Source organism: Mauremys mutica, chromosome 2 (genome assembly GCF_020497125.1).
Source record: "Mauremys mutica isolate MM-2020 ecotype Southern chromosome 2, ASM2049712v1, whole genome shotgun sequence".
NCBI classification, from domain to species: domain Eukaryota; kingdom Metazoa; phylum Chordata; order Testudines; family Geoemydidae; genus Mauremys; species Mauremys mutica.
Window position 1 is genome coordinate 237,460,949 of NC_059073.1, and position 23,598 is coordinate 237,484,546.

The window sequence follows — 23,598 nt, forward strand, 5'->3', positions numbered from 1 at the left end:
TTCAGCAAAAATACTATTAACTGAAAACATGTTGGCCAGCTCTACTCATGCCTGCAGATGAAATGGAAAGTTTTGTGGAAACAATCCATCTTTCAAATATCGCACTGTGGACAAACCAAGAAAACCTTGGGTGGGAAGTATGATACTTTCTTTGGTAGCCAGAGGCTTTCCTGCCCTCAAGAGACTTTTGTGTTCAATAAAATTATAAAACCAAAGCAATGCCAAGATGAATTATTGCCATATTGTCTGGGGCTTACACATAAAGATCACTTTGAGACTTCAGTTAGTACAACATACGGCTGCCCACTTACTTAGCAGTAGCCGTGTTGGTTCCAGGCTATTGGAGAGAGAAGGTAGGTGAGGTAATATCTTTTATTGGACCAACTACTCTTGGTGAAGAAGACCTAAAGAAGAGCTCTGTGTGAGCTCGAAAGCTTCTCTCTCTCACCAACAGAAGTTTGTCCAATAGAAGACATTACCTCACCCACCTTGTTTCTCACTCACTGATATTTCTTTGTTCTCCAGAGCAGGGGTTCTCACCTTTTTTCCTTCTGAGGCCTCCTCCAACATGTTACAAAAGCTTCATGGCCCATCTGTGCCACAATAACTGGTTTTCTGCATATGAAAGCCAGGGCCAGCATTACGGGGTAGCAAGCAGGGCAATTACCTGGGGCCCCATCTCACAGACCGCCCCCCTCCCCCGCAAAGCAACATTGTTCAGGCTTTGGCTTCAGCCCCGTGTGGTGGGGCTCAGGGCCCTGGGCGTCAGCCCCATGAGGTGGGGCTTTGGCTTTCTGCCCTTGGCCCCGAGTCTAATGCTGGCCCTGCTTGGCGGATCCCCTGAAACCTGCTTGTAGCCGGTTGAGAACCACTGCTCCGGGGAATGCAGTGTTCTCATGTTCATTTTGATCTATTAAGCTTTTTCATAGTTTGGATCCCATGCACCTGTTTTTCCTTGACAGCTGGGATGATGGACCTTATCCTCAAGAATTAAGTTGCAGTTTTTAAAGATTCAATTAATTGTACGTTCAGTCAAATATTTCATTGATTCCCATTCTGTGCTGGCCAGTAAAGAGGAGATGGGAGGGGGCATGAAATCTAGTGAGTCTGAGGATCTAGTAAGTCTAGTGAATCTGGGAGTTGAGGAAGGATTTTTTTTTTTAAGACAAGTGAAGTAGAAATTTAATGTTCTTTTAAACTACTGAATAAATCAAGAAACTTATTACTCTTTGTTCATGAGTGAATTTACTTTTATAAGTATGGCTGTTTTTTTTCTTCAGAATTTTTCAGATGGGGTGATGTGGTGGGGAGGAAAGGGGAGATGGGCAAAGTCTGAAGAATTTGCCACTTACCTGCAGGATTTGCAGTGGCTCCTATCCTACCCCACTCCCCAAAGTCACACAGTCCCTCGTGCTTCTGCCATCACTGATACTCTATATTAATGACCACTCACTTCACCCCAGAAAGCCCACATAAACATGCTTCCTGTGCATGAAGTGTAGTGGACAGAGCTGGGAAGAAGAAATCTACCCATGACAACATGAGGCCAGGGCATTGACTGCAATGCAATTCTCCCACACTACAGCCCCTCCAAGCAACCAAAGTGGGGCTTTAGGGCCACTTGATAAACTGAAGACTTTGATCCATCAGGCAGTTTAAGTGGTGCAGAAGTGCTTACACTGGCCCTTGGACATGGCTTACTTTTAAAGTTACTAAGTTGTTTACTTAGCCACTTACAGCAAGGAAATGGAAGGTGTATGAACATCTGCCAAAGCTTCGATAATAGTCATAAATTGGGACTAGTGAAACTGTTTCCAAGACTATTTAAATGTGTCAGAGAGCCTCTAGAGTAGATTTACCAACTCGTTTTCCAAAATAACTTCATCGCCCCTTGCCAACACTGCATTTCATAGTTGTAAGCAAAACGTAAAAACAAAAACAAACATACCCCTTTGACTTGTGAAGTGTCTGTAGCTAGTCTGGTTAACAAAACCCCTATGGCATTTTTAGGATCGTCGTACCAGCCAATCTCCTGCAAGGGAATAGACGGTTCCGTTATTTTTGCTTTTGCAAGTGAAATGTTCTTACCGTAACTCAGACTGGTCAGGGTCATTAGTACAATGTATGGACATTTAAAGCTTGACTAGCACGTGTGCATGGGGAAGAGAGAGAGCCAACATAAGCACTAAGATGCTCACGTCTTCTGTGATGAGCAACATTTGTCAGATAAACTGAAAACGATCTTAAAATAAACTATTCTTACCCACAGAACATTAAACTTTTAACAATCCAGGTGCTAACAACTGCAAAGATTTTAGAATTTAGAGTCAAGTATGTGTCATGCACCATAATGACAGGTTTCAGAGTGGTAGCCGTGTGAGTCTGTATCAGCAAAAAGAATGAGGAGTACTTGTTCTTTTTGCACCATAATGAGAGTGCCTTCCATGCCAATACCAACAACGGACAGGCACAATGCTCCTCTCCTACACGTTTTATATTACACTGACTTCTGTAGAGCTTTTCCTGATTGATATGGGTGCATATGGGAGGAGAATCAGCTTTATTATCGTTAAAGGTAGTGGAAAAGAAGGAGAGGTTTGGGTTTTTTTTGTAATATTCCCTCTCCTCCCCTATCCCCTTAGAATGTTCCTATGCATATGCAGAACCCTGTGATACCAAGTGCTACCAATGGGTGTTCATGGTGCCTAATTGTTCACCCACAGAGAATCCTCTGCAAGGAACAAAAAGAAGTGTCAAGTATCAGAGGGGTAGCCGTGTTAGTCTGGTTCTGTAGAAGCAGCAAAGAATCCTGTGGCACCTTATAGACTAACAGACGTTTTGCAGCATGAGCTTTCGTGGGTGAATACCCACTTCTTCGGATGCATCCGAAGAAGTGGGTATTCACCCACGAAAGCTCATGCTGCAAAACGTCTGTTAGTCTATAAGGTGCCACAGGATTCTTTGCTGCTTCAAAAAGAAGTGTATCCAGCAGGGGCGGCTCCAGGCCCCAGCACGCCAAGCGCGTGCTTGGGGCGGCATGCCGCGGGGGGCGCTCTGCCTGTCGCCGGGAGGGCGGCAGGCAGCTCCAGTGGAGGGTCCACTGGTCCCGCAGCTTTACCGGAGCCGGAGCCACCTGCCACCCTCCCGGCGACCAGCAGAGCGCCCCCCGCGGCATGCTGCCCTGCTTGGGGCGGCAAAATGTCTAGAGCCGCCCCTGGTATCCAGGGATCCATCAGGAGGAAGTATCCAAGGACAGTCATGTTGCAATAGTATTATTGTAAATCATTCCTGATCCAGCTGGTCATCTTGATTAGTGAAACCACTCTAGTGAGCAAAGATAATGCTTTGAGAACCTACACCTGTTATGATATGGTCTGTTTGATGCAAACAGACCTAAACCTATTTATCTCAACATTTATATCATGACCATCAGGGTCAGATAGAGATTTAACTTCTGTTTTGTTAATCTTTGCAAATATACCAATGCGCTCAGATACATGCATGCTTTATACAGTCTTCAGTATGGTCGACATTGAAAGAGATGGCATCAAAATTAGACAGTTCTCCTAGCAGCACATGCTTTTGCTTTATTTTGTTTCGCGCGTGTGCTCAGAGACTTGCCGCTTGTGCATTGTTAAAGTGTCACTAAAAGGATGGGTTCTGTCGAAACTGTGTTGAAGGGAGGCTCTACACAGGCTGCATGGAACCAGGAATTTTCATGGTGTTATATAAACATCAGCCCACAAAAGCCATCTGGTTCACATGGCAGGAGTGCTGCATATTTGCTTTCTATCACTCTGACCCAGAAACGTGGCCCATACCTGCTGAAGCAATGCTTTGAATGACAAAGATCGCAATCTCTTGGTCAGAACTTCCCCAGACTTTCCAAACATGAATCCCTGAAAAGGGAGAATGGGAAATACAACAGTTGAATTGTATGTGCTGGGCTGTACAGTCATATTTAGAACCTGATGTAAATGTGATGATATTTCAACCGTTCAGCTACACAATTTACAGAACCTTCACAGTGTTTTGGGAGATGGTTTCAGATGTTAGTTTAAAAGCTGGTGAAAGGTACCACACACATTCCTGGAAACTGAAGTTTCATCGTACTGCTCCACCCATGTGCTTCTGCAGCCAGCTGCAGAGGTCAGCAGTGGAGTCACCTTCCTTGCTTACTCATTCCTTAGCCTCACTACTCACACTGCTATCTAACAGTGCCGTCTGGGACGGTGTTTTTTGTAACGTACTGTAGTGGGGTGGACCCCGCTCCGGCCCAGAGGGGTTTAAAAAGTGGCCTGGCAGGGCTTGAGAAGACAGCCTTTAGCCTGGGCTGATTGGGGAGGTGGCTGCAGCTGGGGGCCATGCCCCAAACTGAGGAACAGGGCCTTATAAGAAGGCAGGGAAGCCAGAAGCCAGACAGTCTCTCTCTAGCTGTAGAGGGAGATGGGCCTGGCTGCAGGGAACTGGACGTAAGGTACCTGAGTGAAGCAGGGCTGGGGAAAGGCAGAGGAGCTGGGGAGCTCTAGCCTGGAAAGCCCCAGGCTGCGGCCTAGCAGTGGGCCAAAGGTACTGGGGGTTGCAGAGGGCAACCTAGGGGTAGGCCAAGGCAGCAGGTCCAAACCCCTTTGCCTGTGATGAATAGGCTGATACTGCAGTCTGCCCCAGAGTGTGGGGCTAGACAATGACTGTCAGTAGCCAATACTGAGGCAAGGTGGGGATAGAGGGTGAGGGTTCCCTAAGGAGGGGAGACCCTAAGAGAACAGGGGTTACTGCCAGGGGGCAGCACCCCCATGTAAAAGGGCACCGGGTCCAGGGAGGGACACAGGGGGCCTGAAGACAGGTGGATCACCAGCCTGCAGAGGGCGCTCCGAACGCTGGAACAGAGCTAATTCCCGGAGTCACCAGCAGGAGGTGCCGCAGGGGTGAGTCCGACCCGTTACAGTACACACCAATGTAGTGGAACTGAGCTGTGCCCAAACGCATTCTCCCTAGGACACACAACAGTCAGCAGCATCTTTCAGGCATTACTGCCCTGGGCTGCTTTGTAACTGGCAATCTGGAAGGGTAAGGCTCTGTATTCCATACCAGCTACTTGAGTCATTCAATGGCTTGGCTCTGAAACAGTTTATAAGAAACATAGTGAATACAAAGTTGCATTATGTCCCCAACATAGCCTCCAGAGCTGGTGCAACCATTTAGGCGACTTAGGCGGTTGCCTAGGGCACTGAGATTTGGGGAGCGCCATTTTCTTCGGCAGCGACCGCAGCGGCCGGATCTTCGGCCGCCCCGGTCATTGCCAGCATTTAGGCAGAGGTAGCTGGGACAGGGGAGTGCGGTGAGGGCCGCCTGCAGCAAGTAAGGAGTGTGGGGGCGGCATGCAGGGGAATTGCGCACCCCAGCTCACCCCTGCCCCGCCTCATCCCCGAGCATGCCATGGCTCCTTCACTTCTCCCAGCCTTCCAGGCTTGCAGCGCTAATCAGCTTAGGTGCCGCAAGCCTGGGAGGCAGGAGAAGTGAAGCAGCAACGGCGTGCTCGGGATGCTCATGCTCGTGTGCAGAGCAGGGGTGAGCTGGGGTGGGGGGGTGCCTCAGGTCGGAGAGTGGGGGGTGAGGAGCTGCCGCAAGGGGGGTGCCTCAGGGCAGAGGGGGGTAGCTGCCGTAGGGGGGGAGGCTCAGGGCAGGGGCATGGAGGGTGGGGGGGACACAAGGTGGAAGTTTCGCCTAGGGCGTGAAACATCCTTGCACTGGCTCTGATAGCCTCTCAACGTATATGTATGTGACCAGATACTCAGCTTTGACTTTTCAATGTAGTGAAGTTTACCTGGATGATGTGTGTTACTAAGCTGATCACTGCCAGGACAAGAAACATTAGAGAAAGCAACGTGGTGTTTTTGCTCCTTTTTTCAGGATCTGTTTCTTCAAAAGCCTATGTAAGAAGAGCACAAAGTGACCACCAGTTACAATAGCTCAGGAAACACTGTAGAAACTATTGAACTTCACCTTCTCTCAGCTCTTCCCCAGCACCTGAACTCTGCCACCTCTCAGCTTTTTGCTGCTGGCCAGGAGGTCACTCCACCTCTCCCAGCTGACCTGCCTCTCATCAGCTGCTCCTTCTCCAACCCTCCACCAGACCCTCTCCTCATTTGCCTGTGAGCTGCAGTTCCACTAAACCCTGCCTCCAGGCTGCCACTTCACCAGCTGTTATCTGCCTTCCACTGAATGCTGTCACTCCGTCAGACCATCACCGCCCCTCCAACTGACTACAACACCACTCTTCTCTTGCCTGAAGATAAAAGATTCCCTCAACATCTCGCTCCAACCATTCTCCCTGCCTGCTGCTCCAACTCCCAGCAGCTTCCAACAATCATATACTGGAATCCAAAGGAAGACTCCATTTCTTTCCTGCAACGATTCGGGAATCAAGGGGTTAATTATTCAGACAGTCCCATGGATGTCCCCGGTACTTACAAACACGTTGGAATGCAAGGTACCTTGAAGGAGCTTACTGTCCGAAGAGAACGGGTACAATGCAAAGAGCAGGGTCAGGTACAAGGCAGGGAGTCTGCACAACAGTAGAGAGGGGTAAATGAAAACTGAGTTTGATAAGGGAAGGTGATTTGCTTCCCTGGAAAGGTGAAGTCATTCCAAATACGGGGCTGGAAAATAGGCAAGAAGACCCAAGTGGGGAGAGGAGATTAAGAGCTTGATCAAGTTCCTACTGACGTCAATGGAAAGACTCCAGTAGAGTTCAGTGACAGTGGGAGTAGAAGGAGGCTCTAAGGCATCACCAGAGAGAACTAGCTGGAGGGTCGGGCAGCATTTAAAGTTCTGCATTTGTGCCTGGTTCAAGTTAGTTTACCATACAGTTCTGAACTTACCCCAACGATTTTTCCATATATAACTGCAAATGCAGGGTGGACGCCACCAGAGAAGGCAGCAGCAATCACACCAAAGAATATATGCAGCCACTCAGGTTTGTTCAGAGCCAGGATTCTGGAATAAGGCACAGCAGGGAGATTTTCCTCCTACATAAGAAATAAAATTCAGCTGTTCAATGAAAGTTGTGGAACATGACAATTTTCTCAGGTTGGGGGTAAATCAGTAAACTGTCCTAGCAACTGTTCACAGATAATTCACCCCAGCCTGCAATGTACACACTGAATGAGCAAACATATTGAAGATTTTGCCGCTCTGTAATTTAAGGTCTTAAAACTGCTATTGCAAGTCAAAAAAATCTGCAGGCATCAATTTAACAAAAGGCTAATGGGGAGGGGGAGGGGGGTCTATATAGTTCAGTGAAATGTCAAATAGGGTCAGTGACCATGGATTGCAACTTTAACACATGAATCATTAGAACGACCTAAAAGTCTCACTGTTTTTTGTGCTCAGACCAGTCTAGTTCAGCCTCTGCTAAATGCTAGTGGGATGGCAGTAATACAATTGAGTCAACTTATGTCAATTAGTCTGTTTTATCTTTTACAAAATACAGACTATGAATCATTACCAGATGCATGGAAAAGGCATATGAAACAGTGATTTAGGCTTCATCTCCCTTGAAAAATACATGGCAGCTCAATTCAGCTTCACAAAACTATTCAAAATGTCCATACATTTGTTGAGGAAGTTGTGGAAAATGCAATGAAAACATAAGAACTGGTACAAATTATTAGATGAGGTTCTGAGCCAGTTGTGATGGTCTCACCTGATTATCTTTGCCTGTGTTTCAGATACTGGAAAAGCCTGCCCACGCTTCAATCATACAAGCCTGCTGAACTTTGTGACATCAATAATTTCATGTCTTCCTGTCTGATTTCTTCACTTTACTGCAAACAATATGAATTCTGAAGCCATGTATCTTGCCATCTATTTCCTCTGACAAGGCCCAAATGCAACAGTTATGAATAGATAAAAAGTGTGTTCTGGACTTCTGGGCGGTACATTGTAAGAATGCACCCAGTGCTGCTTATTGTTTGCATGGTGTTTTACCAGTAGACTGTACTATAATATAAAAAGAGCACCTAGAACAGGGTTTCTTCACTGGTGGGTTGCGACCCAAAATTGGGTCATCTGAATGTATTGAAGGATCACAGGGCTGGCTGGGCTCAGCTCCCCTCTCTGGGCCAAATCTGAGCAGTGCTGCAACCTCTGAGGTTGCAACACCCGGAGTAGGGAGCCAAGCCCAGCTAGTCCTGCGGGACAAGAGCTAGGATCTGATTTGTTTACACCTGTGTTTTCCCTGAAGATTCCCAATTCAAGTATTCATCCAGGTCAATGCTGCATATGACAGGTTCATAGCAAAGGTGACATGGCTTATGACCTTTTTAAAAAAGAAAATACAATGACCTCTGTTCCTATTCTCACAAGGCATCACTAAAGTTTAGGATTAAACTGAATTGTAACACTAACCTCTGTGGCAAACCCAAGACAAATGGCTACAAAGGGAGGGGTAGTAATTAGTCCCAGGGGGTTAAAAGGCCTCTCCCAATCCACTGAGTAGAGATAACCAGGGGGAAACCACTGAGCAGCAGAGTATGGGGAGAAGGTGACCAGCCCTCTGTGGAGAAAGAAGTGGTTCGGGACTATTTAGAAAAACTGGACGAGCACAAGTCTCTGGGGCCGGATGCGCTGCATCCAAGGGTGCTAAAGGAGTTGGCGGATGTGATTGCAGAGCCATTGGCCATTATCTTTGAAAACTTTGAAAACCTTTGAATGGGGGAGGTCCCGGATGACTGGAAAAAGGCTAATGTAGTGCCCATCTTTAAAAAAGGGAAGAAGGAGGATCCGGGGAACTACAGGCCAGTCAGCCTCACCTCAGTCCCTGGAAACATCATGGAACAGGTCCTCAAGGAATCAATTCTGAAGCACTTGGAGGAGAGGAAAGTGATCAGGAACAGTCAACATGGATTCACCAAGGGCAAGTCATGCCTGACTAACCTAACTGCCTTCTATGAGGAGATAACTGGCTCTGTGGATGAGGGGAAAGCAGTGGATGTGTTATTCCTTGACTTTAGCAAAGCTTTGGACACGGTCTTCCACAGCATTCTTGCCAGCAAGTTAAAGAAATATGGGCTGGATGATTGGACTATAAGGTGGATAGAAAGCTGGCTAGATCGGGCTCAACGGGTAGTGATCAACTGCTCCATGTCTAGTTGGCAGCCGGTTTCAAGTGGAGTGCCTCAAGGGTCGGTCCTGGGACCGGTTTTGTTCAATATCTTCATTAATGATCTGGAGGATGGCGTGGAATGCATTCTCAGCAAGTTTGCAGATGACACTAAACTGGGAGGAGTGGTAGATATGCTGGAGGGTAGGGATAGGATACAGAGGGACCTAGACAAATTAGAGGACTGGGCCAAAAGAAATCTGATGAGGTTCAACAAGGATAAGTGCAGAGTCCTGCACTAAGGACGGAAGAATCCCGTTCACTGTTACTGACTAGGGACCGAATGGCTAGGAAGCAGTTCTGCAGAAAAGGACCTAGGGGTTACAGTGGACGAGAAGCTGGATATGAGTCAACATTGTGCCCTTCTTGCCAAGAAGGCTAATGGCATTTTGGGCTGTATAAGTAGGGGCATTGCCAGCAGATCGAAGGACTTGATCATTCCCCTCTATTCGACATTAGTGAGGCCTCATCTGGAGTACTGTGTCCAGTTTTGGGCCCCACACTACAAGAAGGATGTGGAAAAATTGGAAAGAGTCCAGCAGAGGGCAACAAAAATGATTAGGGGGCTGGAGCACATGATTTATGAGGAGAGGCTGAGGGAACTGGGATTGTTTAGTCTGCAGAAGAGAAGAATGATGGGGGATTTGATAGCTGCTTTCAACTACCTGAAAGGGGGTTCCAAAGAGGAGGTCCCTTCCAACCCTGATATTCTATGATTCTATGAAATAAGGTTGAGCTGGAAAAGGGGTTACCAGGGAACTAATTAGATTCAGCTGGCTCCAACTGCTGGAGACCTTTTTAAACCCTCCCTGGCAAGGAAGCAGGAGGGAGAGTGAGAGAAGCCGGGAAGCTGCCAGCAAGTAGGTGCAGCAAGGCTCTGAATCCTTCCAGCAAGGAAGGCTGCACTCTGTCCCCAGAAGGAGAGAAAACAAGCACAAGGGACTGACTGGGGGAAGGATTAGCCAGGCCCTGTGCTACCTAGAAGGGTTTCCTTTGCCCAAGCCTGTGTCTCCAAGGCTAAAAAGGACTGAGCCTGCTGAGAGAAGAAGGTACTTTGCCACACCTCTTTCTCCTTTGTTTTCTTCTTTTCAGATGACTTTTTCTTAGAAGAGGTCTTTCTGCTTTTATGCCTTCTGGATCTCTTAGGAATGCTTCCCATCTCAATGATTCCTGGTTCTTCAAAACCACCAAGATCAGTCAGGTTCTCCATCCTGAGATCCTCTAGCTCCTCTTCCCCATAGTCTTCATCTTCTGTCTTTTCATCACTTTCTGATATCTCATTTTGAGTGTTTCCACCATGATCCTAGTGACAAGCAAGGAATAGTGATACACAGTCACAAGACAGTTTGCAGCAAGGGGAAGGAACATGTACTTGGTATGGAAACAAACAAAAACACCACCACTTTGGCTACATGGTCACTTTCACATCGTAGTTTGTATAGGCCAAGTTTTCTGCCAGTATAAGTTGATGTAGTTGCAACTTACACCAGCAGAGAATTTGGCTCTGTATGTCCCCCCCGCACTATCTATATAGTTCTGTGATAATGTCATCCACCTCTTTTTCTCAGTTATGTTTTTGACTCATTACATTGGGTAAATGTGAAGCTACAGGAGAAAAACAACCACTTCCAACTCAGAAACAAGATTGACTGATCAACTTTCACTCAACTAGAAAACATGCAGAAACTGCAAAGCGAAAATGGCCCAGCTGTTTCAGTGCAGAACCTGCATGTGTCAGCAATAGTATCAGTGAGATCATAGGCGCCGACACTGTGGGTGCTCTGTGGCTCAAGCAGCCACCAAAAAAAAAATAGAGGGTGTTCAGCACTTGCAGGGCTGGATAATCTTTTGAGGGCCCCAGCGCCTGGACTGTACCCCCACCCCAATGGCCCACTCACCACTCCGCCCCAAAGCCCCTCCCCTGACTGGCCTCTTCCTCCCCAAGGCCCCATCGCACTCGAACAAGAGGCCTCGCTCTTGCTCAGCCTCTTCTCCCTGAGGCCCACTTGTGATCTGCCCCTGCTCAGCCTCCCTGCCCCCACCCAGAGGCCCTGCCCACAGGTCACAAGGGAGGGGGAGGGGGACGGAGAGGAGCACCCACCAGCAAATACAAAAATCAGCACCTGTGAGTGAGATATGCAGATAATTTTCTGGAGTAGAGAGATGGCCAGTAAATCTGAAGCATTTAGTCAGGAGTGCTCTATCACATCTCATTACCTGCTGCATCACAAGAGAATAGTAGACACCCTTCTGTGTCATGAGTTGACTGTGTGTTCCCTGTTCAACAACAACACCATTGTGAAATCCAGCGATAACGTCAGCTGTCCGGACTGTGGAGAGCCGGTGAGCTATCACAATGGTGGTACGTCCATCCCTAGCCTTACCGGGGGAAAAACCAGAGAGATTTATTTTAAAATGTGGTGAACCCCCCACCCCAGAAAATCCATACCTAACAGTGTGGAAAATACAAGCGTAAAAGCCCTGCTGACCCTTTATAGCTGATCATTATCTCCACGCCTGCTGTCTGATTTAACAATCAAAGGATACTTCTGATTACAAAATCCACATTTATAATAATGACAGGGGAAAGTGGATTAATTTTATAGGCGCCCAGTTTTTGGTGACCTGGCAGCCCTATGGCACCTGAACCAAAACCTCAGTTACTGCAGGGTGGGGAGAAGTGCCGGGTCATTAACGTGCACCAGCCACTGCTCAGCTGGGCCATCTCTTATCTGCAGGCAAGCTCCTTGAGACAGTCCAGCAAGCAATGGGGCGGGGGGGAGAGGCACGTGTGATGGAGGCAGGGCCTCAGGGGAAGAGGTGGAAGATGGGGAGGGGCCTCAGGGGTGGCAACCTAAGGTTGTTTAATGGAGTTTTGATTAAATATTACAGGGTCATATCATGACATCAAAATTTGAGGATGCATCCCTACTGATATCAATGCCCTCCTTGAAACCAGTGGAGAGCTGTGCTTAAAAACAGATGGCATGCTATAGCCTTTAATGTCAAGCTTGCCATATGGTTGTTGTGCTTCTTAATACTGATTGATAACTCTGGCAATAGGATTCCTACCTTATCAAGAGCTGCTTGCACAACAGATTCACTCTGAGTGTCCAGAGCAGACGTGGCTTCATCCAGTAGCAGAATCCTGGGATTCCTTGCCAGGGCACGGGCAATAGCAATTCGCTGTTTCTGCCCTCCGCTCAGCTGAGCTCCCCTTTCCCCCACCATGGTGTTAAATTTCTGAGAAAACCAGAGTAGCATCGAGATTGCAGAAGGGGTCAGTTGAAATCCTTTTACACCCCCAACCCCCATCTTATTGTTACTATCACAAACAGAAATTCCCCCTTTTAAAAGTTTTATGATGGATGCTACAATAAACACTGTAAGAATAATTACTTCTAAAAGAACTGTCTTGGCCAGTTACATTCAGTGTTTTTTCCCCTTGTGGCAGAGGACAGTTAAAATTCCTAATGATCAGTTTACATTTTTGGCTCTCTCTCACCTTCTAGTTGGCCAGAAATTAGTATGTGGTGTGATGGTTTTCTATTAGCTTAAAGGATGTACTCTAAAATTAGATTTTTCGATTATTATAAAAAAGAAGCAACTGAAGTGAAAAAAACATACGAACTGGCTGAAGGAATCCAACCATTTGATTGGCTAACAATACTAACCAGTGACTACTCAGGACACATCAAAGCAATTTTGTTTGCCAATCTCTACCCAGTTTAAAAAACAAATAGAAAAAGACGGAAATATTGGAAGTGGGAAAAGACAGATAATACTTAGCAGAAGAAAACAGAATAAAAAGAATGTGATAAACTCAAAAATCTCTCATTGTCCAAAGAAATTCCTTATCCACCCTATTAAAAAATGTTGCCACATGACATACAGTTAGTATAGTAAATCAAAAACATTGTGGGCCTGTAGTGAGGCGGTGGGATACCCCACAGCCCTGCTGAGGGACGGACCTCCCCTAACACCAACGTGGGCGGAGTCAGTGGGTCCTACGCCCGTCCCTCAGAGGTCACGGCGCAGACCCGGAAGTATAAACGCTCACCAGCAGAGCTCAGTTGGGAACCAGCCGCTGGAGAGGCCAGACGTCTGTGACCGAGCTCCCTCTGGGGAGACAGCAGAAGGCTGTGGCCGGCCTGAGTTCGCACCAGGCCAGCCAAGCCTACCCCTCACTCGTTACCCCGGCGAGGACTGGCCGAGCCTACCCCGAGCTCGTTACCCCAAGGAGGGCTGGCCGAGGCTACCCCGCTCCAGCTACCCCGAGGAGGAGCCGAGCCTGCCTCTTGCCCGCTACCCCGAGGAGGAGCCGAGCCTACCATCCGCTACTTACCCAGAGGAACTGATGGTGTTTGAGACCGCCAGCGATGCTACCACAACTCAGGTATCCTACAAGGGGGAGTGTGGAAGTAACCCGGGGGCAGCTGACCCCAGTCTGGCTGCAACACTGCCAGAGCCTATGTCAGTGTGTTGCAGCCAGGATCCCCACTGACAGCAGCAAGTTTCCACCTCTGCTAGGGCCCCGGGCTGGGACGCAGTGGAGTGGGAGGGCCTGCATCCTACCTGTCACCCACTCCTTGGTCTGGAGAGGCTAGGACCTCCTGTTGTTGAACTACTGACTCAGCCCCTGCCTAAAGACCTGAGTCTTTGACTATTTGCTTGCTGCCCGTCCTGACCCAGGGCCTGGGCTGCTATTGAACTGCTGACTAAGCCCCTGCCAAAGGGCCTGAGTCTTTGGCTGTTTGTTTGTGGCCCCGCCTTGACCTAGGGCCTGGGCCACCATTTGACTATTAGCTCAGCCCCCACTCCAAGGGCCTGAGCCCCTAATCGAGTGTGCGTTATTCCCCATGACCGCAGAGTCGATGGCCGGCGAACTAGAGTGAGGGACGAACCGCGGCAAAGCCGCACTACAGGGCCAAATTGTCAATTGGAATAAATGACAACATATCAGTAAAAAGCAAGTGAAGCAAAATCTATTTGCACCAGCAGAGAATTTGGGCCACAAAAATTCAGAAGAACTGAGAAAGAGAAAGAAAGAGAGAGCGAGAAACCAAAGAATTCGTCATAGTTATAAGGTTCTCAAAAGTACATCAACTCACCTCAGGCAGTCTGGATATAAAATCAAAAGCATTGGCTTCTTTAGCTGCTTTCTCAATTTCAGAATCAGTAATATCCTCTCTGCCACAGCGAATGTTCTCAGCTATTGTTGTAGCAAACAAAATAGGCTCCTGGCTTACAAGGCCAATACGTTCTCTTAGCCACTTTATATTAAGTGTTCGAATATCTTGTCCATCTAAGGTAATCTGAGTGGAAAGGCATAAATGAAGAGTTAGAGGAAATGTATTATGTTTCAAATAATTAGTTGTTATAACGGTATAATAATAATAATAATAATGATATAATAATTGACTTAAATATTTGTTTAGCAAATAGTTATTCTCACATGGAATAAAGCAATAAAATTTAAACAAAATGACCAGGAAAAATTAAAAATATATCTTCACAGTCACCTCAGACTAGAAGAATGGAAGGAGTAGGATAAACCAAAAGGATATCTCCAAATATTTAAATCCAAATTTTGACTTTCCTTAATATCAGTAAAGTCCTATCTAAATTTGTACAATATTCTCATCATCATGGCATACAAGTAATGAAAAATCAGTTTCAGAATTTCTTTGGATGCTACATATCTTTTGTTCTTTTAAGAATCCAATTTTGTGTAATGTCCTTTTAAAATATAGGTGTAATCTAGTCAGGAAATTAATCTTCGTCCTAATAGCCAGGAATATCCACAGTTCATCCAAACTAACCTCTCCTTGGACTGGATCATAGAATCTCTGTAGCAGCTGAATAGCGGTACTTTTGCCACAGCCACTGGAGCCAACCAGAGCGATGGTCTTCCCCGATTGAACTTTCAGGTTCAGGCCCTTGAGAATCTGGAAATATAATCTTTATATGTTAGTCCAATACATATAGAGCTACTTAAATTAATGGTTTGTTTAGAAAAACATCATGATCAAGCCAATAATGAGAGGTCTGGTCTAACAGTGTACTGGACTCCCAGGCCTGCTTTCAGTCCTTTGTTCCAATCCGGGTTGGAAAGCACTTTGAAGATGACAAGAAAAAGTTTTTATTACTAATAACAGTCTTGCTTTGTTCTATTCTTATTCTATAAAGACTGCCCTAAGAAAAAACGTTTGGCTCTGAAAACAAAGTGGGTGTTTTAATATCCCCAATGGAATGAAGAGTCAGGGTTCGACAATCTCTAGAATTTACTAGGGAGGGATTAGTTATGGAGTAATGACACCTTTTGTTACTATGTTCACATTTAGGAACATTTTACCTCAGTCCGTTTATCCAGTCTTATAAATGTCTAATATTATTAGTGACCAAAACATTTGTCTTCTATGGGAACTCTTACGTATATTGTATATTTAGGCTGATTTATGACTACACATTTTTTTCAATAGAAGATCAAAAAAACAGTAATATTGTTCTCATTTCCTTATACTATACCAGAAGAGCTCCAGTTTTCCAGTAAACTAATAGCAGATAAGCTTTGGTGTTTGCTTGACCAAGCAAGAGCATCATTCTCCACCCCTTTAACATCATTTCTCATTACGACCATCCAATTTCTAACCTCCCTTTTTAGGTAAGGCAGGAAAGCACATGTCAAGGTAACACTGACAATAACTAGAATCTTCAGCTCTCTCTGACCCAGTTCATTCCAAATTTAGGACTTAAATGGACATTGCCTTGATCTGGTCTGTTGATCATCTTTGGCTGGTGATTGATGAGAACCAGGTATCCAGGATGATTCTTTTAGCTTTGCCAGCTACCTCTGATACCATTGATAATGAGCCACTGCTGACACAGGGCGAACTCTGGAAGGGATGGATGGAATCATTCTTGAATGGCTCCATCCCATTCCAGTTACAGGCTCAAACTGTGGCTCATCCGGCCCAGGGTTTCTCCTGTGTAGAGTGATGTGGGATTCTATCTTGTCACCCTCCTGCTCAGTTTGTATGCAAGACCATTAGGGGAAGACAGTGAGACACTACAGACTACACTGACTTCAGTATTCAGATAACATAGCTCTAGGTCTCTGTTTCATCAGACCCAGCTGGGAGAAGTCGACTGGCTTAGCCAGCAAGTTACAGGGTGGGTTTGATGCAGGCAAGTCAGCTGTGACTCACCTCAGAGATGATTGAGTTTATGCTTGTAGGTTGGAGGAATTTATCAGAAGAAATGACAGAGCTAACAGCAGCACACTCAGGTAAGTTTGTAACCTGTTGGATCCACAGCTGCTTTTGCATGCAGGAAGCAGTAGTGGCTAATAGCATTTTGTTTGTCTTTTACACTTGTCCAGAAGGTTCTGAACTTTCAGTTCTGGTACAGATGTCAATCCAGAGAAAATATTGGATTACTGCAAAGTACCATACATGGGACCGTACAACAAGATGACTCCCCTCACAAACTTCAGCAGGTGGAGAGTATGGCAGTCTGTTTCTTAGAGGGCATTTTCTGTAGGGAGAATCTTACCTCCATGCTCTGATCTGCACTGGCTTCCATTTCATTGTCAGGAGTGATTTAGAATAATGGTTTAACCAATAGGCCTTAAAATAGGTTGAGTCCTGGCTATCTCCAAGATCACCTCTCCCCACATGGCATATCACAGCAGCTGAGATCTTCTGAAGCACTGACACAAACAGCTTTCTGGGTTTAACCACATGAGGGCTGGAGGTGAGGCATTCTTGGTGAGCAAGCTTGAACGAAGAATTTGCTTCTGATTCAATTCACCAGAGGCCAAATTTACTCACCTTCAGGTTATGTTGTAAGCCCCATTTGTTCTCCCTTGCTTTTTGCAGCAAGTGAAAATGAAGAAAAGGTGGACAATGGTGGTGAAGACAGAGCGTTAGTTTTGGGAGGACATTCATCCTTCTTTATTGTTGTATTTTTATAACTATTATAATAACATTTAGCTCTTACATAGTACATTTCATCCATATATCTCAAAGCACTTTAAAGAGGAGGTCAGTATTACTATCCCCATTTTACAGATGGGGAAAATGGAGGAAGAGAGAGGTGAAGTGACTTGCCAAGTGTTACTTTGCAGGCCAGTGGCAGAGCTGGGAATAGAATCCTGGTCTCTTGAGTCCTCACCCAATGTTCTTTCAGCAAGACCACACTGTGGTGTATAAATACCCAGAGTACAGGATGGGCACTTTAAAAAAAACTGAATTATAATAAACACATTAAATTGATAAAATATCAGTTTTCTTTTTGGTCACACAGACAATGGCAGCAGCTTTTCATTGCAAAGATGAATTTTAAAAGATCACTTACTTTAACATCAGGTCTAGATGGGTAACTGAAATGGATGTTTTTGAATTCAATCTCTCCTTTGAGGTTGTCTGGTCTGTATCCTTCCTTGGAACTGCTAGCTAGAAGATGGTGCTGGAGATAGATTTTAAAAAGGTATCACACATTTCTGTGATTTTACAGGGTACGTCTACACTACGGGATTATTCCGAATTTACATAAACCGGTTTAGCAAAACAGATTGTATAAAATCGAGTGTGCGCGGCCACACTAAACACATTAAATCGGTGGTGTGCGTCCACGGTCCGAAGCTAGAGTCGATTTCTGGAGCATTGCACTGTGGGTAGCTATTCCGTAGCTATCCCATAGTTCCCGCAGCCTCCCCCGCCCCTTGGAATTTCCGGGTTGAGATCCCAGTGCCTGATGGGGCAAAAATCATTGTCGCGGATGGTTCTGGGTAAATGTCGTCAGTCACTCCTTCCGCTGGGAAAGCAACGGCAGACAAGCATTTCGTGCCTTTTTAACCTGGATTGCCCTGGCAGATGCCATTGCATGGCAATCATGGAGCCTGTTTTTCCTTTTGTGACTGTCACCGTATGTGTACTATATGCCGCTCACAGAGGCGATTCAGCAGCGCTACACAGCAGCATGCTTTTGCTTTTGCATGACAGCAGAGATGGTTACCAGCCATACTGCACCATCTACCATACCATAAATTGGTAATAAGATGATCGTGGCTACCACTCCTTTTGCACTGCACCATCTGTTGCTGTCATAAGTGCCCCTGGCTGCTCTTAGCCAGGGGCGCAAAAGCCAAAATTGGAAATGACTCCCTGAGTCAATCCCTCCTTTTTGGTATCTAAAAATAGAATCAGTCCTGCCTAGAATATGGGCAAGTGTACTAGAGAACCACTGTATATCATAACCAGAGAGCACAGCTGCTCTGTGTCAGATCCTGCAGAAATTATGAGCTGTATGCTATTCACAGGGGGTGCTCCTGCAACAACCCCACCTGTTCATTCTGTTCTTCCCCCAGCCTTCCTGGGCTACCATAGCATTGTCCCCCCACTTGTGTAATGACACAGTGACTTGTTAGTGAGAAATGAGTGGAAGGCAGCCTCCAGCTGCTATGATAGTCCAGACAGGACATTAAGCAGTGTGTAGGAGAGGAGCCAAGCATCCCACTGCTAGTCCAGGGGCAACTGAATCTTTTCTTTACACATGAAGGGTGGGGGCTGATGGAGCTCAGCCCCCTGTTGCTATGATGAAGACGGTTACCAGCCATATTGCACCATCTACCAGGAAAAATTAGGGGCAGGCACCCTTGATCGACCTAACTGATGCTAGTCGGCATGGTTACCAGTCCTTTTGCACTGCCCCATGTGCCAATAGGCTGATGATGACGATGGGTATCAGTCTTATTGTACCATCAGCCACCCATGGCGGGGGGGAGCAAGGATGTTGGTGTTGAGTGCTGCAGCATCGTGTCTATCTGCAGCATTCAGTAAAGATAGGGTGACATGTAAAAGAGTCAAGAGAGGATTGTTTTCCCTTTCACTTCTGGGGGTGGGTGTGTGGGGGGGTGCGTAAATTGCCGAGCTATGCCCTGACCCACCGCGGACACTGTGTTTGACCCTAGAAGCATTTGGAGCTCAGCCAAGAATGCAAATACTTTTCGGAGACTGCAAGAACTGTGGGATAGCTTGAGTCCTCCAGGCCATGAGCGTCCATTTGATTCTTTGGCTTTCCGTTACGCTTGTCACGCAGCAGTGAGCTGAGTCCCTGCTATGGCGTCTGTCTGGAGATTTTTTAAAAATGATTTTGAATTTTGTCTTCTGTAACGGAGCGCTGATAGAACAGATTTGCCTGCCCTTACAGCAATCACATCCGCATGGTCCATGCTGGAGCTCTTTCTTTATTTTGATTTTTAACTGCCTCGCCACACGTGCTGATCGGAGCTCCACGCTGGGCAAACAGGAAATATTCAAAAGTTCGCGGGGCTTTTCCTGTCTACCTGGCCACTGCATCCGAGTTCAGATTGCTGTCCAGAGCGGTCAGTGGTGCACTGTGGGATACCACCCGGAGGCCAATACCGTCGATCTGCGGCCACACTAACCCTAATCCGATATGGTAATACCGATACTAGCGCTACTCCTCTTATTAGGGAGGAGTACAGAAACCAGTTTAAAGAGCCCTTTATATCAATATAAAGGGCCTCTTAGTGTGGACGGGTGTGGCGTTAAATCGGTTTAACGCTCCTAAAACCGGTTTAAACGCGTAGTGTAGACCAGGCCACAGTTGTGGCTTTTGATGGATAAGTTGTTTAGGACAGTAAAAGAAGCACTGCAACACTACATAGCAGTTTAACTGATCAACGGTTGCTGTATTTCACCCAAGAGGATTCTGCATATCAGTGAAATGCAATACTTGTGTATATCTTGCAAAGCATTTTGGGATGGGGACAAGGAAAGAACAGGAGCAACTAGAATAATAAAACATCAAGTATACCTTAAATCATCCATCTCCCAACATTTACAATGGGCCCAAATCCCTTAGCTCCCTCCCAGCATCTGCCTAGGCAGAATGTGGGTTGAGAATCAGCTCTTGGAGGACTGATGCAGCCTGCAATTGTTGGTTGGCTTAAAATGCAGAAGCAAAATAAACAAAATGGGGATTTATTACTGGCGCTATATAGCCTGACCTGGAATTGCTCCTCCACTTCCCATGTTGCTGATCTCTGTTGGACTGACATTTTTCAATGACCCAGTAACCACCAGCAGAGTTCAAATCTTCTCTTTGAGTAGGAATGGGAAGTTTAAAGGGGCCCTCCTAGGCTCTCTCTGCTCCACTCCAAGACCAGCAAAACGAAAAACAAAACAAAACCCTGTTCTCTGAGTTCTGGTTTCTGATTGGTTCTGGTAGTAGCTTCTAGCTTGTTTTATCTCCATCCAGGACTCTAGGCAATCTGGGACACAGAGTCCCGAGTCTCTATAGCCATTGTTGCTGTAGTCCAGGGCGAATCCCCTAAAGACTTGCTTAATGTAATAGGTCAGGAACAACCAACTCCAGAGGTGGTTACACAGAGTTTGATCACCCTTAATTTAGTTTCTCTGGGCAAAATTCTGCCCTTTGTTATATCCACACAACCTCACTGACACCCATCAGCATTTATGGCCATAACAGAGGACAAAACTCAGCCCTTTGTTCTAACCTAATATGAACCTGAGACTGCAGATATATAACAAACTGCTGTACAAAATTCTAAGAGTTAGTTACTGAAAGTGTGGCATCCCTCTTCCCCAGCAACAGTATTACCAGAGCTTTCAACAGCACTGTTAATCTCCAAATCAAAAGCAGTTGAACTGAAATCATGTCCACTCCATATACTTGTGTTTTAAAGAGCAATGTCATTTCACTTAGCTCTTCACCACCTACTCTAAAAAATAAATGAATGAGGGAGTGACAAACCTAACAGGAAAGAGGGCCCCAATCTGTAAAGTTGAGCTATAGATCTCAATTTCCCCCAAGTTTGCAATAAGCTCATTTAGGGCTTTGGTTAAGGCTCGTGTCTCCTTAATATGAAGAGAAATGTCGTCTTACTTTTGTTTTCAGTGGTCTGAGTCTATGGAGTTCATCCTCCTTTTGGATTTTTCAAGAAATAAATCAGAAATTTCAGACTGCTAGAAAAGTGACATTAAGTACCTTACTGATGACCTTGTACACCTCATAGGCAGCACCTCGAGCACTGGCAACACTCTCGAAGTGTAGGGAGCCCTGTCCGAGAAAGAATGTGCTACGGACCACAGAGAGTAATACCTACAGGGAACAAAAACAGGAGCTAGTGTACAGTGGGTCCAGATCTGCAGTTTCCTTAGTGCTAAATGTCATGATAATCCTGGTGGTTCTGTAAAAGCTTTTCCAGAAAAAAAAAATAATCAAAACTACGATTTCAGGTTGCATTTTTCCAGCTCACCCAGTTTTTATTCTTTCGCTGGATTTGACACAGGACGTGGTGAATGTAGCTATTGTGTGCAGCCACATGCCCTTTAACAGTTGGATTAGCTTTTTTTTGTTGCTGCTGCTTTCATTAACTCCCATTAAGAGAATAAATAGTGAAATTAGACATCTCTCCATCTCTTTGCAATATTAAAAACCTCAGCGTCCTCAAAGAGAGTTAATCCACAGTTTCCTGAGGCCCCAGTCCTTCAAAGCTCATCTTTTACATTATGCCTTGTGACTAGTTCCACTGACGTTAAGTTCTCATCAGAGGTCAATGGGGCTACTCACAGAGCATAACACACATACCTAAGTCTTTGCAGGATCAGGGCCTTATTCCTTTCCAAAGGAAAAATAATCTAAAAGTTTTGGTAAAGTATAATAATCCCTTGCAGGGATTTAAAAAAAAATGAAAGATGGTCACATGGCTGTGACACTGGCAGACCAGGTGCCAGCTCATGCCAAAGCCCCAGACCTCACTCAGTGATTACAGATGTATAGCTGAACGCCAGGCCAAATCACTTGTGTATTATTATAGATCAAAGTGATTGTTAAATGTATAAGAATGTATTTGGTGTTTAAACTTCATGAAAACTAATGGGATGTTCATCCATTGTTTTAACTAATGCATTGTTTTCACTTATCTGGATCCTGTTATAAAGCTGTAGCAAACATTCACATAGTGTTTGCCCTGTCAGTAAATAACCCATCAAATGAGCAGGGCCAGCTCCAGGCACCAGACGAGAAAGCACATGCCTGGGGCGGCACATTGTAAGGGACGGCATTCCGGCCAATCTTGGGGCAGCCAGCCCAGCCCTGCAGGGACACGGCCCCTGGCCCGGGGTGGGGACAGGAACTAGCGATCCCCGCTGCTCATCGTGCTGCCATCGTGCCGCTAGCGATCCCCGCTGCTCCCCCGGACGCGCCACTCCCCGCCGCCTGCACTGGCCTCCGCCTCCCGCACCGCTCTGAGCCCGGCCTGGCTGAGCGGCCTTTAAAGGAGCGGCTGAGCCACCACCTCCTGCAGCCCCTGGGCACCGGAAGGAAGGAGGGTTCGGCGGCAGCCCAGTGGGCAGTGGAGGGACGGTTCTGCGGCAGCCCGGCGGGCACTGGAGGGAGGGAAGGAGGGTTCTGCAGCGGCCCAGTGGGCAGCGGAGGGGCGAGCCCCACTGATCCCAGCGCCGTTTGCACTGTGCCGAGCCCCACTGCATTGCCGGCCCCGCGTGGAGGTCGCAGACCCCAGCCAGCACTGCCTGTGTCGGTCCCCTCGGAGCCTGCCCGGCCGGGAGAGGCACCCCAAGGCTGGAGGGGGGAGCTCCTCTCACCCAGCTGCGAGCGGGCTGCAGCACCTGCCTGCCCACGGGCGGAGGGAGCGGGCGGGTGCTGCCCTTCACGCCCCTGCGAGCCGCCTTGACCGCCCTCCATGAGCTCCCTGCGGCTGCCGGGTTTTGGGGGGTTTTTTGCTTCAGCAGTCCGGCTGCCTTTTTTTTTTTTTTTTTTGCCTGGGGCGGCAAAAAAGCTAGAGCTAGTCCTGCAAATGAGAAAGAAGCCTTGTGGAATGCAAATGAAGAACTTTAACAGAAAAGTGTTAATTTCAAAGCAAGTGGTCATTGTGTGTGATGATCGAGGGTCGAAGACTCCAAATGTATTCCTCACTCTCTGCCATCAAAGGAAAAGCCCACAGGGGTACTGACCCTGTCAGCTTGTTTTCTGTGGGAAGAAAACTATGAGTATGGATTCAGGGAAAAATCCTTCATCTCTGCACTGTTTGGATTCTTACAGGGCAGAATGGATGAACATGGAGATGGAGATTCCCTGAATTATTCTGGGTAGCCCTGAGAGACTTTTGGGAAACTGGCAGAACACTACAACTCTGCTACCATTTGGAATTATAGTCTGACTCATCTGCACATATACTTTATCTTCTTTAATCTCTCAATAACTCTTATTACCTTTTCTTAGTTAATAAACCTTCAGTTAGTTTACTGCAGAATTGTCTACCAGCATTGTCTTTGGTATAAAATCTAGAATACCAATTGTTCTGGGGTAAGTGATTAGTCTCTGGGACTGGAAGCAACCTGAATGTGGTGTGATTTTTGGTGTAA

At 46.5% G+C, this 23,598-nt stretch overlaps 1 protein-coding gene across 1 annotated transcript in view; it reads right to left on the minus strand.

The window, feature by feature from the left end:
• Positions 1 to 23,598, minus strand: part of LOC123363996 (ATP-dependent translocase ABCB1-like) — a 71,969-nt gene that overhangs the window by 15,465 nt on the left and 32,906 nt on the right. The window contains exons 11-21 of the mRNA XM_045005677.1: positions 21,200 to 21,313; positions 17,522 to 17,632; positions 14,986 to 15,111; positions 14,275 to 14,478; positions 12,236 to 12,406; positions 11,381 to 11,542; positions 10,227 to 10,466; positions 6,882 to 7,028; positions 5,825 to 5,929; positions 3,822 to 3,899; positions 1,949 to 2,032 (exon numbers count right to left, since the gene is read on the minus strand). Of these exons, the coding sequence (XP_044861612.1) occupies positions 1,949 to 2,032; positions 3,822 to 3,899; positions 5,825 to 5,929; positions 6,882 to 7,028; positions 10,227 to 10,466; positions 11,381 to 11,542; positions 12,236 to 12,406; positions 14,275 to 14,478; positions 14,986 to 15,111; positions 17,522 to 17,632; positions 21,200 to 21,313 (1,542 nt within the window). The remainder of the gene's footprint in view (positions 1 to 1,948; positions 2,033 to 3,821; positions 3,900 to 5,824; positions 5,930 to 6,881; positions 7,029 to 10,226; positions 10,467 to 11,380; positions 11,543 to 12,235; positions 12,407 to 14,274; positions 14,479 to 14,985; positions 15,112 to 17,521; positions 17,633 to 21,199; positions 21,314 to 23,598) is intronic.